General features: G+C 64.2%; 3 protein-coding genes across 5 annotated transcripts in view; all 3 read right to left on the bottom strand.

Annotated features, from left to right (window-relative positions):
• LOC105543294 (tubulin beta chain) overlaps positions 1-3,450 on the bottom strand; it is a 10,636-nt gene extending 7,186 nt beyond the window's left edge. The window contains exon 1 of the mRNA XM_011985137.1: positions 3,445-3,450. The gene's annotated coding sequence lies outside the window, so the exon portion shown is untranslated. The remainder of the gene's footprint in view (positions 1-3,444) is intronic.
• A 382-nt stretch (positions 3,451-3,832) lies between these two features.
• Positions 3,833-9,578, bottom strand: SLC34A3 (solute carrier family 34 (type II sodium/phosphate cotransporter), member 3). 3 transcript variants are annotated; one of them, XM_011985124.1, is made up of 13 exons: positions 9,418-9,578; positions 8,543-8,669; positions 8,169-8,258; positions 7,634-7,762; positions 7,410-7,553; positions 7,222-7,333; positions 6,926-7,121; positions 6,648-6,737; positions 6,426-6,507; positions 6,093-6,260; positions 5,836-5,952; positions 5,637-5,761; positions 3,833-4,435 (listed from the first exon to the last, which is right to left on the bottom strand). In XM_011985124.1, the coding sequence occupies exons 2-13, from the start codon at positions 8,625-8,627 to the stop codon at positions 3,971-3,973; spliced, it is 1,803 nt and encodes a 600-aa protein (XP_011840514.1). In that variant the 5' UTR covers positions 8,628-8,669; positions 9,418-9,578; the 3' UTR covers positions 3,833-3,970. The 3 variants fall into 3 exon arrangements, with proteins under 3 accessions (XP_011840514.1, XP_011840512.1, XP_011840513.1); XM_011985122.1 differs by having other exon boundaries at positions 8,543-8,666; XM_011985123.1 differs by lacking the exon at positions 9,418-9,578 and adding an exon at positions 9,277-9,417 and having other exon boundaries at positions 8,543-8,666.
• Positions 9,579-11,596: 2,018 nt separating this feature from the next.
• Positions 11,597-12,055, bottom strand: RNF224 (ring finger protein 224). The gene has a single exon (XM_011985125.1). The coding sequence runs from the start codon at positions 12,053-12,055 to the stop codon at positions 11,597-11,599; it is 459 nt and encodes a 152-aa protein (XP_011840515.1).
• Between the last annotated feature and the right edge of the window lie 305 nt (positions 12,056-12,360).

Genomic DNA, 12,360 nt, shown 5'->3' with positions numbered 1-12,360 from the left:
TGGCCGTGCGCCGGTCGCCTTGGTACCTCGGCCCCAGGAGTGCGCGAGCTCCGTGGAGACCAGGACAGAGCCCAGACCTCCCCCGGCGGGTGGGCCCCGACCTCTGGGCTCCAGGGCCGGTATCCCAACCACGGGTCAGCGCGCTGGGGCTGAGACATACTTCTATTAGTGCTTTTCGTAATTTAAGACTTGATTTCTACTTGGGTGGGAAAAGAAACTTCTAAACAAAATGAATTACATGTGGTTGCGCCTTTAATCAGTCTGTTTGAAAACAAACGCGCTGTATTTTTGTAGCATTTTTATTTTACTTAATTTATTATTTTGAGACAGTCTTGCTCTGTCTCCTAGGCTGGAGTGCAGTGGCGCGATCTTGGACCCCCCCAGATTCAAGCGATTCTCCTGCCTCAGCCTCCTCAGTAGCTGGGACTGCAGGCACCCGCCACCATGCCAGTTTTTGTTTTTTTGGTAGAAATAGGATTTCACCATGTTGGCCAAGCTGGTCTCAAACTCCTGACCTCAAGTGATCTGCCCGCCTCAGCCTCCCAAATTGCTGGGATTACTGGAATGAGCCACCATGCCTTCTGTATTTTTGTAGCTTCTTTTTTTTTTTTTTGAGATGGAGTTTTGCTCTTGTCGCCCAGGCTGGAGTGCAGTGGTGCGATCTTGGCTCACTGCAACCTCCACCTCCTGGGTTCAAGCGATTCTCCTGCCTCAGCCTCCCAAGTAGCTGGGACTATAGGTGTGCAGCACCACGGCTGGCTAATTTTTTTTTTTTTTTTTTTTGAGACAGAGTCTTGCTCTGTTGCTCAGGCTGGAGGATCTCGGCTCACTGCAACCTCCATCTCCGGGATTCAAGTGTTTCTCCTGCCTCAGCCTCCCAAGTAGCTATGATTACAGGCGCCTGCCACCACGCCCAGCTAATTTCTGTATTTTTAGTAGAGATGGGATTTCACCATCTTGGCCAGGCTTGTCTCGAACTGACCTTGTGATCCACCCGCCTTGGCCTCCCACAGTGCTGGGATTACAGGCGTGAGCCACTGCATCTGGCTGTATTTTTGTAGCATTTTAAATAAATTACACCATCAGGTCTGCCCTGAGAGTCTCCTGTGCTGTGGCCACTGGGCATCTGTCCCCAATTGGAGGCTGTTGGAAACAATATCTGCTTATTTATTTTTCTGTTCCTGGAGGGGCTGCACCTCCGTCTTCACCACATAGTGTGCGATACTGGAAGTTGGGACACGCAGCACCAGAGCATGCACGGGAATCAGCATTGTCCTTCCGGGGCGAGGGCCTGCAGCTGTGCTCACTCCTCGGGGGTCTGTTGCCAGTTTGCCATCCTGTCCAGGAGGGTGGCCTTCCCCACAGATCAGTCCAGGAAGACGGGCCTGGCTTCCAGTGACCATTCTGACACAGGCCTTGACCCTCAGAGGGACTGGGTCCAGCAGTGGCCTGAGGGATGCACAGGTTGCTGCCAGCCATCTGAGGGTTCTCCTAGTGCCCAGGGCATCCTGGGAGTAGCTCAGCTATCCAGGCAGTAGTCAGGGACATGTCGAAACCTCATAACATTGAGTTGTCACAAAGGGGAGGAAGGAGCAGCTCTGGGTTTTTTTCCCCAGTGAGCTGTGCAGAGCGCCCGACTGAGGCTGCTCTTTGAGGTGTGTGGCATTCCTGCACCTTGTCAGAGTCTCCCAACCCCTCTCTATAAAGGTCTCTGCTTCCTGTGACCGGTGCCACAGGGCTGGGAGGTCAGTGTGCCACCCCTGTTTCACAGGCGTCACCTGGCCAGGTGAGAGCCCCAGAGCTCGCCATGGCACCAGCCGGCCCACTTTGCCCTTGCATTGCCCTGGTGAGGTGGACACTGGCTGGGGACAAGACAGCAGTAGACACCCTGAAGCTTGGGCCTGAGCCCAACAAGGACAGCAGCTACCCCTGTTGCACAAAACTGGTTGGGGGAGGCTCTGCAGGTCCCTACCCTGAGCCAAGGTGCCCTGCTGCAGGATGGAGAGGCAGGATAGTATGGGGCAGGAGGATCAACTCCTGGGGCCTGGGGTCCATGGCCAGGCAGGATACAGTCCAAGGAGGGCCAGAAGGGCAGGGAAGAGGGGCAGGCGTGGCTGTGGGAGTGCTGGGCGCCTGCCCTCCTCCTCCTCCTGCAGCTGTCGGAGGATCCACAACGAAAGCTCTGTTTACTGGTGGCCATGGTCCCAGCGGGAGGGTGTGTTACCGCCAGGCAGGGGCAGCAGGCAGACAGTATTGGCGGCCTTAAAGGACCCGGCGCCCAGCCTTTGTGGGAGACCTCACCTGCCCTGGAAGGACAGGTGCATGGGATGCTTCCTCCCCCTCTCCACAAGGGCCTCACTGATACCCCCCAAAGGGCAGGGGAACTCCCGGGCCCCTCAGTCTCCCCAGGGAGCTAGCCAAGCCTGTTCCCTACATGGGTGCCAGACGGTTCCATGAGGCTGATGTCAGGTCCACAGGGGTGTCCAAGAATCACAGGGCTGTGGGAACCAAAGCTCCAGCTGCTGGGGGTCCCGCTCTCTGGAGTCCACCCCTGACGCCCCCCTGGCTCCCAGAGCAGGTGGTCACCTCCCTCCGTGGGTGAAATCAAGGCCCAGGAGGCCTAGGAGTTTGAGGGGTGGCTGGGGCAGAGGACCCAGGGAAGACTGGGGGCCAAGGGGACAGAGGGCCTGGGGCTCATGAGCGGGGCTAAAGGAATCTGAGGGTGGAAAAGGACAGAGCCACAGAGGAGAAATGGCCGTGGGGCCCCCTCAGGCCTCATCTTCCTGAGCGGCTGCACCTCTATCCCCTAGTGGGGTCTGACTAGGCAATCCTGGGAGGCTCTGGGAAGAGATCAGGGCTGCAGGGCTGCAGTTCTGGACGGGAGAACGTGACTGGCCACAGCAGCAGACTCAGAAATGAGCAAACTAGACCTGTCCCTGACGGGGCCGGCCCCTCACCCACCTGTCTCTGTGCCTGACTGAATGCTCCAGTTCCGGGGTAACCCAAAGCTTTCTTCCCTTGGCAGGAGTGGGGGTTGGGTTAGGGCTGTGGGCAGCTCTGGGCTACAGGTGGCAGGAGCCCCCCCCAACCCTGTCAACTTCCCAGGTGTCCAGTTACCCATTGACCGGCAGACAAGCCTTCCTGTGTGGAAACTCGACCACACAGTGGAGGGAGGGACCCTGGCCCCCAAGTCCTCCCCATGGGTGCTGTCCGCCCTCCTGGGCCCACCCCACGGACAGGCCTTCCCGGGACAGGGTCTCATTCTCTGTGGCAGTGCCAGGGCTCAGTGCGCCCCAGCCTGGTGGGCGAGACCGGCCTCCTGGTGTGTTCTGGGAGCCGAGCACCTGAGGTGGCCCAGCCCTGTGGAGAAGCGTCCCCGAGGGGCCCAGCCCAGGACTGGCTGAGAGACACAGAGGGCAGACGGACAGGGGGTGCCTCTGGGACCACCCAGCCCTCCAAGCCGTTGGGGTCCCTTGTCACACCCCACACACCTGATGGGACTTCAGCCGCACCCCAACCATGACCTCTGCCGAGACAGAGGAGCTCCAGGGTCCCTCACACCCCGCGCCACCAGCCCTGCTCCCTGCTGGCTGGGCTCTCCCCTGCACCCTCAGGAGGGGTCCCAGCTCCCACTGTGGGAAGTCCCTGCTCCCCAGGCCCACCATTCCTTGGGAGCTTCTGTCCCCAGCGGCCGCCCTGAGAAACACACCCAGGGATGGGCGGGCTCCTGTGCCTGAGCCCCAGACCCCGGAGTGTCCACCAGGAGGCAGCACCGGGCCGCTTCCCCCACGTGCCCAGGAGGCCCCTGTCTAGGGGAGTGAGGACTGCCACCCCAGGTAACAGCCTGGTTTATTTGCACAGAAGGGGAAGCAGGTGACCGGAGGTCAGCTGCCACGGGGACCCCTCCCCCAAGGCCCTCCAGAGCCCTCCCAGCCGGGGAGGGTGGGGTGGTCTGCGCAGCGACTGCCCCTCACAACCGCTGGGAGGCCAAGACTTCAGGGTTCTCGTAGCAGTGGGCCTCTTTGGTGGTGGCCTTCGGGGGGCTGCAGACATTGCAGGGGCAGCAGCGGGTCACCAGGCGGTCCCAGGGCTCCAGAGAGTGAAGCCAGAGGGGGAGCCAGGTCCAGGAGCGCAGGCGGGCAGGCAACCAGGCCGGCCGGTGCCGCTGTAGCACAGTGACCAGGATGACAAGGAGCACCAGCCCCACCAGGGGACCCCCGACAGCAGCCAGCACCGTGCCCCCTGCCAGGGAGAGCCCGAAAGCCGCCAGGGGCAGCAGCAGGAATCCGAGCAGCAGGTAGACCCCGGCCACCCAGCGGTAACGGGCAGTCACCGCCCCGAAGTGCCTGGCCAGCGGGATGGGCAACCGCAGTGCAGGCACCAGGTACCACAGCAGGATGCCGGCCAGGTTGAAGAAGAAGTGGATGAGGGCGACCTGGGGGTGAGGGGGCTGTCAGGGGCCTGGGCCCGACGAGGTGGGGTCACCAGGGGCCCAGGAATCCCGCCCTCCTCCACCCTACAGAAGGGGCCCTAAGTTCGAAATTTGTCTCGCTCCACGGCTGAGATGGCCGTCTGGGGGGCGGACTGTGGCCAGATGTGGACACGCTCCCCGGCACACCTCCCGCACACTCCTGGGAGCTGCAGCCCAGCACCCCCAGGCGCCGACTGCATCACTGCTGCCCTCAAGGGGGACCCACGGGGGAAGCACCCTCCGACTTGGCTCTGCCTGTGCCTCCTGCCAAGAGACCCCTTCTCCTCAGCCCCCAGCATGCTGAGCCTGCACAGCCCATGCCCTGGGGGGAGGAGGCACAGGGCCACAGGAGGGGAGAATGCACAGCCCCTCCAGGGGCTGCCAGACTTGGAGGAGTCCACACACAGGTGCAGTCTGGGGGGCTTCCTGCAGGGGGTGGAGCAGGACCCTGCACCGGGAGGGTCTAAGTGGACAGAGACAGGGCAGAGGCAAGAAGGAGGGTGGGTTCCAGGGGGCACTGCGCGTGCCTCTTCCTGTCAGCGGCGGCACAGCATAACCCGGGGTTTCGGGAACTGAATCTGTTGGGCTTCCGAGCAGCAGGCCACAGACGGGCTGTTTTAGAGGGAGAACCGGCTGGACTAACTGAGATCGGGGGTGGGGCACAGAGCTGGGGGCTCAGACTGGGGGAAGTGTCCTGGAGGCGGAATCACAGCCTGGGCAGCGGCAGGGCAGGGCCCAGCACCGGTGGGACCCAGCCTTTGCAGATGGGGCCTTGGAGGGTCGTCCAGATGGGGACCTGCTGGAGGTGAGTGGCTGCTCCTTGAGGGAGCAGGGGTTGGGGGAGAGCATTTGAGGGTGCTGGAATAGAGGGGCTTGGAGCCCCCTGAGACTCCAGGGGCAGGCCCCCAGGGGCACAGCAAAGAGCTGAGAAAATGTGGAAATGAGGAGGTCTCAAGGGAGGAGGCGCAGGGTGGGTGTGAAATGTGCACAGGACCCGTGGGGTCCAAGGAGGTGGAGTAGCAGGGCTGAGGTTGGTGGCCAGGGAAGGGGTCCGGGAAGGTGGGGGCACAGCCAGCCTGGGCCCCCCGGGCTGGTGACACCTGCCTGTCTGTGGGGCTGGGAGGAAGCTGGCCAGTTCTGGCAGCGGGACCATGGGGGGCAGTACCTGCAGGGCGCTGAGCATCCTGTCTGCGGGGCTGGCCAGGGCGGCCAGCAGGGCCGTGGTGGTGGTGCCGATGTTGGAGCCCAGTAAGAGGGGGTACGCCCGGTCCAGACTGATCACCCCGACCCCTGGGGGAACTGGGGGTCACCACAAGGCCCCAGCCCGAGCCCCCGTTCCAGAGGCCCCTGTCCTGCCTGCTCACCCATGAGGGGCACGATGGCCGCCGTGAAGACGCTGCTGCTCTGCAGTGCGAAGGTCAGGCCGGCGCCCGCGAGGAGGGCCAGGTAGCCCCCGAGCCAGCCCAGCGGGAAGGGGAAATCTGTGGGGGATGCCGGGTTAGCCCTGGCCGGCGCTCGCAAGGAGGGCCAGGTAGCCCCCAAGCCAGCCCGAGTGGGAAGGGCAAATCTGTGGGGGATGCCGGGTTAGCCCTGGCCACCGTACCTCCTCCCATGCCCTCACCCGCATTGATGACCGTCCTCACGGCCCGGGCCACGCGGCCACGCAGCACAGAGTTGAGCAGCTTGACTATGAGGACCAGGCAGCCGCAGAGCACCAGCAGGGAGCCGGCCAGCAGGATGCAGCCCACGGCCAGGTCCGTGAGCTCCGTGCCCGCAAACAGGTGGCGGCCTGGGGGCAGGGCAGGGGCAGGTGAGGGGGAGCCTGGGGGGCGGGTCGAGGCGGGTGGGCCTCACAGGGCAGCCTGTCCACCAGGGCTGTGCTGTTCCTCTCCGTGCAGGGGCGGGTGAGGGGGAGTGTGGGGGGCGTGGGGGCTTGGGCTGGGCCGGGCCTCACAGGGCAACCTGTCCACCGGGGCTGTGCTGTTCCTCTCCATGCAGGGGCCGAAGGCTCCACAGTTGCTGCTGTTCTCCCGGGTCTGGGGAGGGCAGAGAGGACTCAGGATGGGCTCAGTGGGCAGAAAGAGGTCAGAGGACTGAAGGCGAGGGAGGGTGGGGAGGGATGACTCAGCAGGTGGGAGGTTGGGGGTCAGTGAGGGCCTGGGGTTGGGTGCCTCACCGGCTGCCCCATGGTGCCGCACCATCGCCTAATGAGGGTGCGGTTGGTGGCGTTGCCTGTGGCACTGCTCATGATCACGTCGGAGTCCAGCTGGGGGCCAGAGGGGTTGTGAGAGTGTGCTGGACCCTCCCTCAGGGCTCACCTGGGGCTCTGGTGCCCATGGGGTCCAGCCCAGCCCTGCCCACTGCTGCCCTCTCCTCCATCAGGGCAGGGTCGCCTCCACCTCCTCCCATCCGGCCTGCTCAGGCTTTCTGGGCAGGGGCGGCGGCCGTCCTCACCTGCACGATGAGGTGTGTGAGGGGCTTTGTCAGCACCTTGAGGATGTCGGGTGCCTGCGCCCCGGGTGACAGGCTGGCAGCACCCAGGGCCAGCTCGCTCAGCCTCTCCAGCAGGGCCGTGGCGCTCTCCAGTGGCAGCAGGACTAGCACCGTGAGCCAGTTGAAGATCCCATGCACCGCTGAGCCGCTGAAAGCCCTGTGGCCGCAGAGAGTAGGCGGGGTCAGACGGGGGTCGGGGGGGCCTGGGCCTCGGCTGCCACTGCAGCCCCAGCCCAGCCCTTCCACCGGCAACTCACCTCTGAAATTCATCCCGGTCCCCTGACTGCGCCATTGAGACCAGGGTGCTGGTGATGGATGTGCCGACGTTGACACCCATGATGATGGGCACAGACGCCCGGACAGTCAGCACTGCCGGTGGGGGGGCTGAGTCAGCCTGCGGCCCACCCTGCCCCCGCCACCACCCGGGGAGGGAGGGTGCACGCACACTTAGCAGCCACCATGCTGACTACGATGGAGGAGGATGTGCTGGAACTCTGCACCAGGGCTGTGACCAGCACGCCAATGACCAGTCCAGCCACAGGGTTGGACAGCACCACATTGTCCTTGAAGATGTCTCCAGCCATTTTGCCTACACCGGCAAGAGAGGTGCGCTGAGGCTGCGGAGGGCTGGCTGCCCGCCCCGCCCTGGGCACCTGCCCCGTCACTCACTGCCCAGCAGCTGGAAGGCGGAGCTGAGGACGTCCAGGGAGCAGATGAAGAAGTACAGGCTGCCGAGGAGCCCGCAGGCTTTGAAGACGCTGCTGGCCACGCGGCGCAGCCTGCCGGCCACACTGAGCTCTGAGGACACAGGGCAGGCTGTCCCTGGCTGGCTTTCCACCCTGACCGGTCTCCCTCCCAGGCCCCTCATCCTCTGCCCCCTCTCTCCTCCGTCTCCAACAGGGCTGGGTCCCACTTCCTCCTCTTCCGTAACCCCCAGGGCAGGGCCTGGGTCCCTGCCTTTCCAAGCCCTTGGGACCCTCCCTCGCAGGAGCCGGAGGGGAAGGACGGATAGGCAGAGGTGGCCGGTTTGCTCCAGGACAGAACAGACGCCGGGCTGAGGGGCATGTGTCTCCCCAGAGGGGGCCGGCATGGTGGGGTTGCCCACGCACAGCCTGTTTGGGCAGGCCCCACCCTGCTGTGTCTCCCCAGTCCCGTGGGGGACAGAGGCCTGCCAGCCTGCCACCCCCGGAACCTCCAGACCCACCTTTCCAGGGCTGGCTTGTGTCCTTCAGCTGAGAGAGGGCCCAGGGGTCTGTGTCCCCCTCCTCCAAGACTGGAGCAGAACTGGAGGTCCCTGCGGAGGTGGGATTGAGTGTGGCTGTTTCCAGGACCACCTCCCTCCAACTGGGGGCACAAGGGCACAGGCCGGAGGAGGGACTGAGGCGTAAGAGGCCCGGAGTGAGGGACAGAAACGGAACGGGGAAGACGGGGCTCCAGCTGGGCAGGACCTGAGTGGAGGCGTCATGAGCCCTGTGGTTTCCCCGGCAGGCCCGCAGGAAACCTGGCCTGTCTCTGCCCAGTGCCTGGGGGGCGGGTGGTCAGACTGGTCAAGGCCTGGGTCATGGGGGCTGCTGGTACCTTCATTCCTCAGAGTCCTGTCCACTAGGTCAACCGCGTCCAGAGTGGGGTGGGGGACCTGGCTGCCCGGGAGGGAACTCGGCATGGATTTCGGGCAGGGACAGACCCAGGCCCAGGCCCGGATCTGCTGGGGGAGACGCACGTGTCAGAGACATTTCCCCGTGCCCCAGCCCTGGCCTCACAGGCTGGATTCATGCCCCAGGTCCCCTGAACTGAGCCCTTGGCCACCCTCTCTCCCTCCCCACTGCAGGCCTCAGTGACCACCTCCCTTCCTCCATCCACGGGGGATGGCTACAATGACCTCAGGCAGTTGTCAGGCGAGCCCAGTCCAGTTTCAGGGGTAGACTCGAGGGGGCCCCGGCTCCCCGGTTCCCTTGCTGGTCCTGACTGTAAGGCCTGGCTAGTGCTGAGGGTGCAGGGTTCCAGGGCTCAGGCTGGAAGTGGCTGTGAGCTGGGGAACCTGAAGACCTCTCCTATCAGGTGTCATCGGGGACACTGGATGGTCCCGACTTAGACTTTGGCATTTGATACTAAACAGTGACGCCTCGGCTTGATAAGGGCCCCACACCCTGGTGATGGGGAGCAGGTGGGGTCCTCACACCGCCTCAAGGCTCCTGGCCCAGAAGCTGCTGCCTCCTCAGCCTCCTGGGCCTGGTCACCCCACCCCTCGGGTCCCCCACCTGGACCCCTCCACCTAGTGCCCTGGGCTCAGGTCCAGGCGTCCTCTGCTTCACCCTCCCTCCTGCTGCCCAAGCCTGGCGTCTCTTGCCGTTGGGTCCTGGAGGCTTAGGATGGGGCCCAAGCCCTGGGCCTGGAGGCCACCCAGCCTCGGCCTCACTGTCCCTGGGCCCCAGCCTGGCCCTAGGAGCTCCTACCTGTGTGGGTGGTGAGGGGCACCTGCAGGGAGCAGTTGCAGGTCAAAGATCCCCTGATCGCGCACATGATCTGCTGGGTACTGAGCCCATTAATGTTTACCCAAGAGCCCAGGTCCCCACGGGGGTTCCCCCCGGCCCCAAGGGCCCTAGGCCTCGTCCCCGTCCTGTCACTCTGTGGCTAGGACCTCCAAACCCCAGCCCAACCCTCCCAGAGTGGGGCTTCTCCCAGGGGTGGGCTCCGAATTAGGCCAAGGGCACTGCAGGGCGGGGCACCGGCCCTCGGTACTGGGCATCTGCAGCAGGCATCCGTGTGACCCAAGAGACACACCACACCCAGCCAGGCAGGATGCTAGAGCATGGCTGGGGCTGCCCAGGGGTCGGAAGACGCCAGCCCCCCACTTCCATGCATCTCAGGGCTCCCCAGACCTTTTTTTTTTTTTTTGAGATTCGCTCTTGTCGCCCAGGCTGGAGTGCAATGGCACGATCTCAGCTCACCACAACCTCTGCCTCCCAGGTTCACGCAATTCTCCTGCCTCAGTCTGCCGAGTAGCTGGAATTACAGGCATGAGCCACCACGCCCGGCTAATTTTGTATTTTCAGTAGAGACGGGGTTTCTCCATGTTGAGGATGGTCTCGAACTCCTGACCTCAGGTGATCCGCCCGCCTCGGCCTCCCAAAGTGCTGGGATTACAGGCGTGAGCCACTGCGCCCGGCCAGGGCTCCCCAGACCTCCTTAGTGTCATCCCTGCCACCGGCAGAGCAGGGGAAGGAAGCCCTTTGCACCAGGTGGTGGTGGAGGATGGGCTTTTTCATGTAGCCAGCGAGGGCACCCAGCCCGAGGTCAGAGGGTTCAGATCCGGGTTCAGGGTAGGGTTGGGCCCAGCAGGCTGTTAGCGGGCTCGGCCCTGGTGTAGCTGGCAGCCTCCATCTGCAGAGGGAGGAGGACAGAGCCCCCCAGGCCACCTTCCCCACCCACTGCCTGGCCCATCGCACAGCTTTCCCCAGAGAAATCCCAGCTGGCCTGAGCGCCTGTGGGGTGTCCCCTAGGAGGACTGGGCCTCTTCCTGCCCCGGGGTGTGGGGTAGCTCCCCCGGAGGAGGCTCACCCTGCCTAGGGGCTGCTGGTGCCCTGCTCTGCTTGCCGCCCAGCCCCCGCTGTGTGCGTGGGGACTTTGCCCTGGAGAAGGTAGAAACTTCTGGGTGTCCGCTCAGCAAATTCTCTTCAGTCTCCCTCCTGCGCCCTTGCTCTGGGGGTGGGGGCCGCAGTCCTTCCCTGGGGCTCCTGACAAATTCTCTTCTGTCTCCCTCCTGCGCCCTTGCTCTGGGGGTGGGGGCCGCAGTCCTTCCCTGGGGCTCCCGAGTGACAGCTCCTTCCAGTGGATGGGGGGGTTACAGCATGGACTTGGTGGTCACTGCTGTCCAGTCTCTGGCCCCAGCCCTGGCCCCGGCCCTGGCCCCTCAAAAGGGTCTGTGTGGTGGCTGCCGGGAGCCAGGAAAGGTTTAGCCAAGGATGAGATCAAGTGGGCTGTGACACCTCAAGCAGGCCCCGCTGAGACGTCCTCTTCAATGCCCTCACGGCTTCGTGCCTGTACGAGACCCTCCCCAAACTGCGCCTGACACACAGTGGGAATTCCATGAGCTTTGTTGAGCGGGTGAATTCACAGGGCTGCCGTGCAGGGCAGGGAGGAAGGAGGTGGTCTTGCCATCCTCCTGGTACACCCTGGGGATATCTGTGGGAGAGGGGAGACCTGCTCTGGGCAGCCCGCAAGGCATAGCTGGATCGGCCCTGCCCCTCCAGCCTGCAGCCCAGGCCTCCGGGACTGGCCTTTGCATCCTCTTGGGAGCCATCCTTTGCGCTGCATCTAGGCCCAAGCCGGGCTTGCCACCCACTCAGTCAGCAGTGTCCTCACCAGGCACACCCGGTCGGGCTAGTTTGGGGTCTGGTAATTGTGGCCAGGACAGGTGGGAGGTCACTAGCCTCCTGCGGAACCTCCCAGCCCCCAACCTTAGGCTGCGGCCTGGAATGTTCACAGCTGGGATGATACCACCCTGCTGGGCCCCACGGAGCTGCGTACGGGACGCTACTGCCAGGTTGCTCTGAGTGGGCTGAGCCCATGCTGGTGCGTGGTCAGGGGTTCCAAGGCAGGCATTTCCCCTGCAGGGGTGGGAATGGCCAGAGTTCAGACCTCGGGGCTGCCTAGAGGTGGGCAGCAGAGGCTGCCACAGCCCCAGCAGCAGTATCTGGTAGGGGGGAAGTGGGGCTGGGGACCCAGGGCAGGGCACAGCCCAGCTGGCTGCTGAGTGATGCTGCTGCCTTTGAGGGAGGTGAGGGGTAGGGGTTCCAGTCTTGCCGGCTCCCGCTCAGCCTTGACCGCCAGGAAAGCAGCCAGATCCAGGTCCAGCATGGGCACCCCTCCACGAGGCGTGGGCGTGCTCTGGCGGCACTGTGGACAGGGGATCCAGCGCTGCTCGGGTGCTGGGGCGTCCAGTCGCCGCACACACGCCTGGCAGAAGGTGTGTCCGCAGTAGAGGCGGCGGGGCAGGTGCCCGGAGAGGTCATAGGCTGAGCAGCAGATGATGCAATCTCTTCTGTGGGGGCCCCCCTCCTCCGAGGCCTGGGGGCCCTCTGGCTGCAGCATTCTACCAGAGGGAAGCCAGCAGTGGACATCCCGCCTCGGGGACCGTCTGCCTGGATGGGGTGCTGGCCCCAGGAGCCCACCCCAGAGGCCAGGCGCTGGGTCTGTGGGGCTGGTGCATGCAGACCTGGGAGGGAGGGTGGCACCGGGGCACAGGCAGACACCAGGGTCTGCGCACCTCTGGTTCATGTGGGCGCCAGCCGGGCAGGCTCCTGTTCCCGCAGGATCCCCCTGGCCCAGCCCCGGCCCCCCACCCTCCCAGCCAACCTGAGCCCAGGTCTCTTACCTGCATGGGCTCTGCTGGGCGG

This window comes from Mandrillus leucophaeus, unplaced genomic scaffold, assembly GCF_000951045.1.
Source record: "Mandrillus leucophaeus isolate KB7577 unplaced genomic scaffold, Mleu.le_1.0 Scaffold28, whole genome shotgun sequence".
NCBI classification, from domain to species: Eukaryota; Metazoa; Chordata; class Mammalia; order Primates; family Cercopithecidae; genus Mandrillus; species Mandrillus leucophaeus.
Note: the sequence above shows the minus strand (reverse complement) of the source record. Positions and strands in the feature narration are given on the sequence as shown.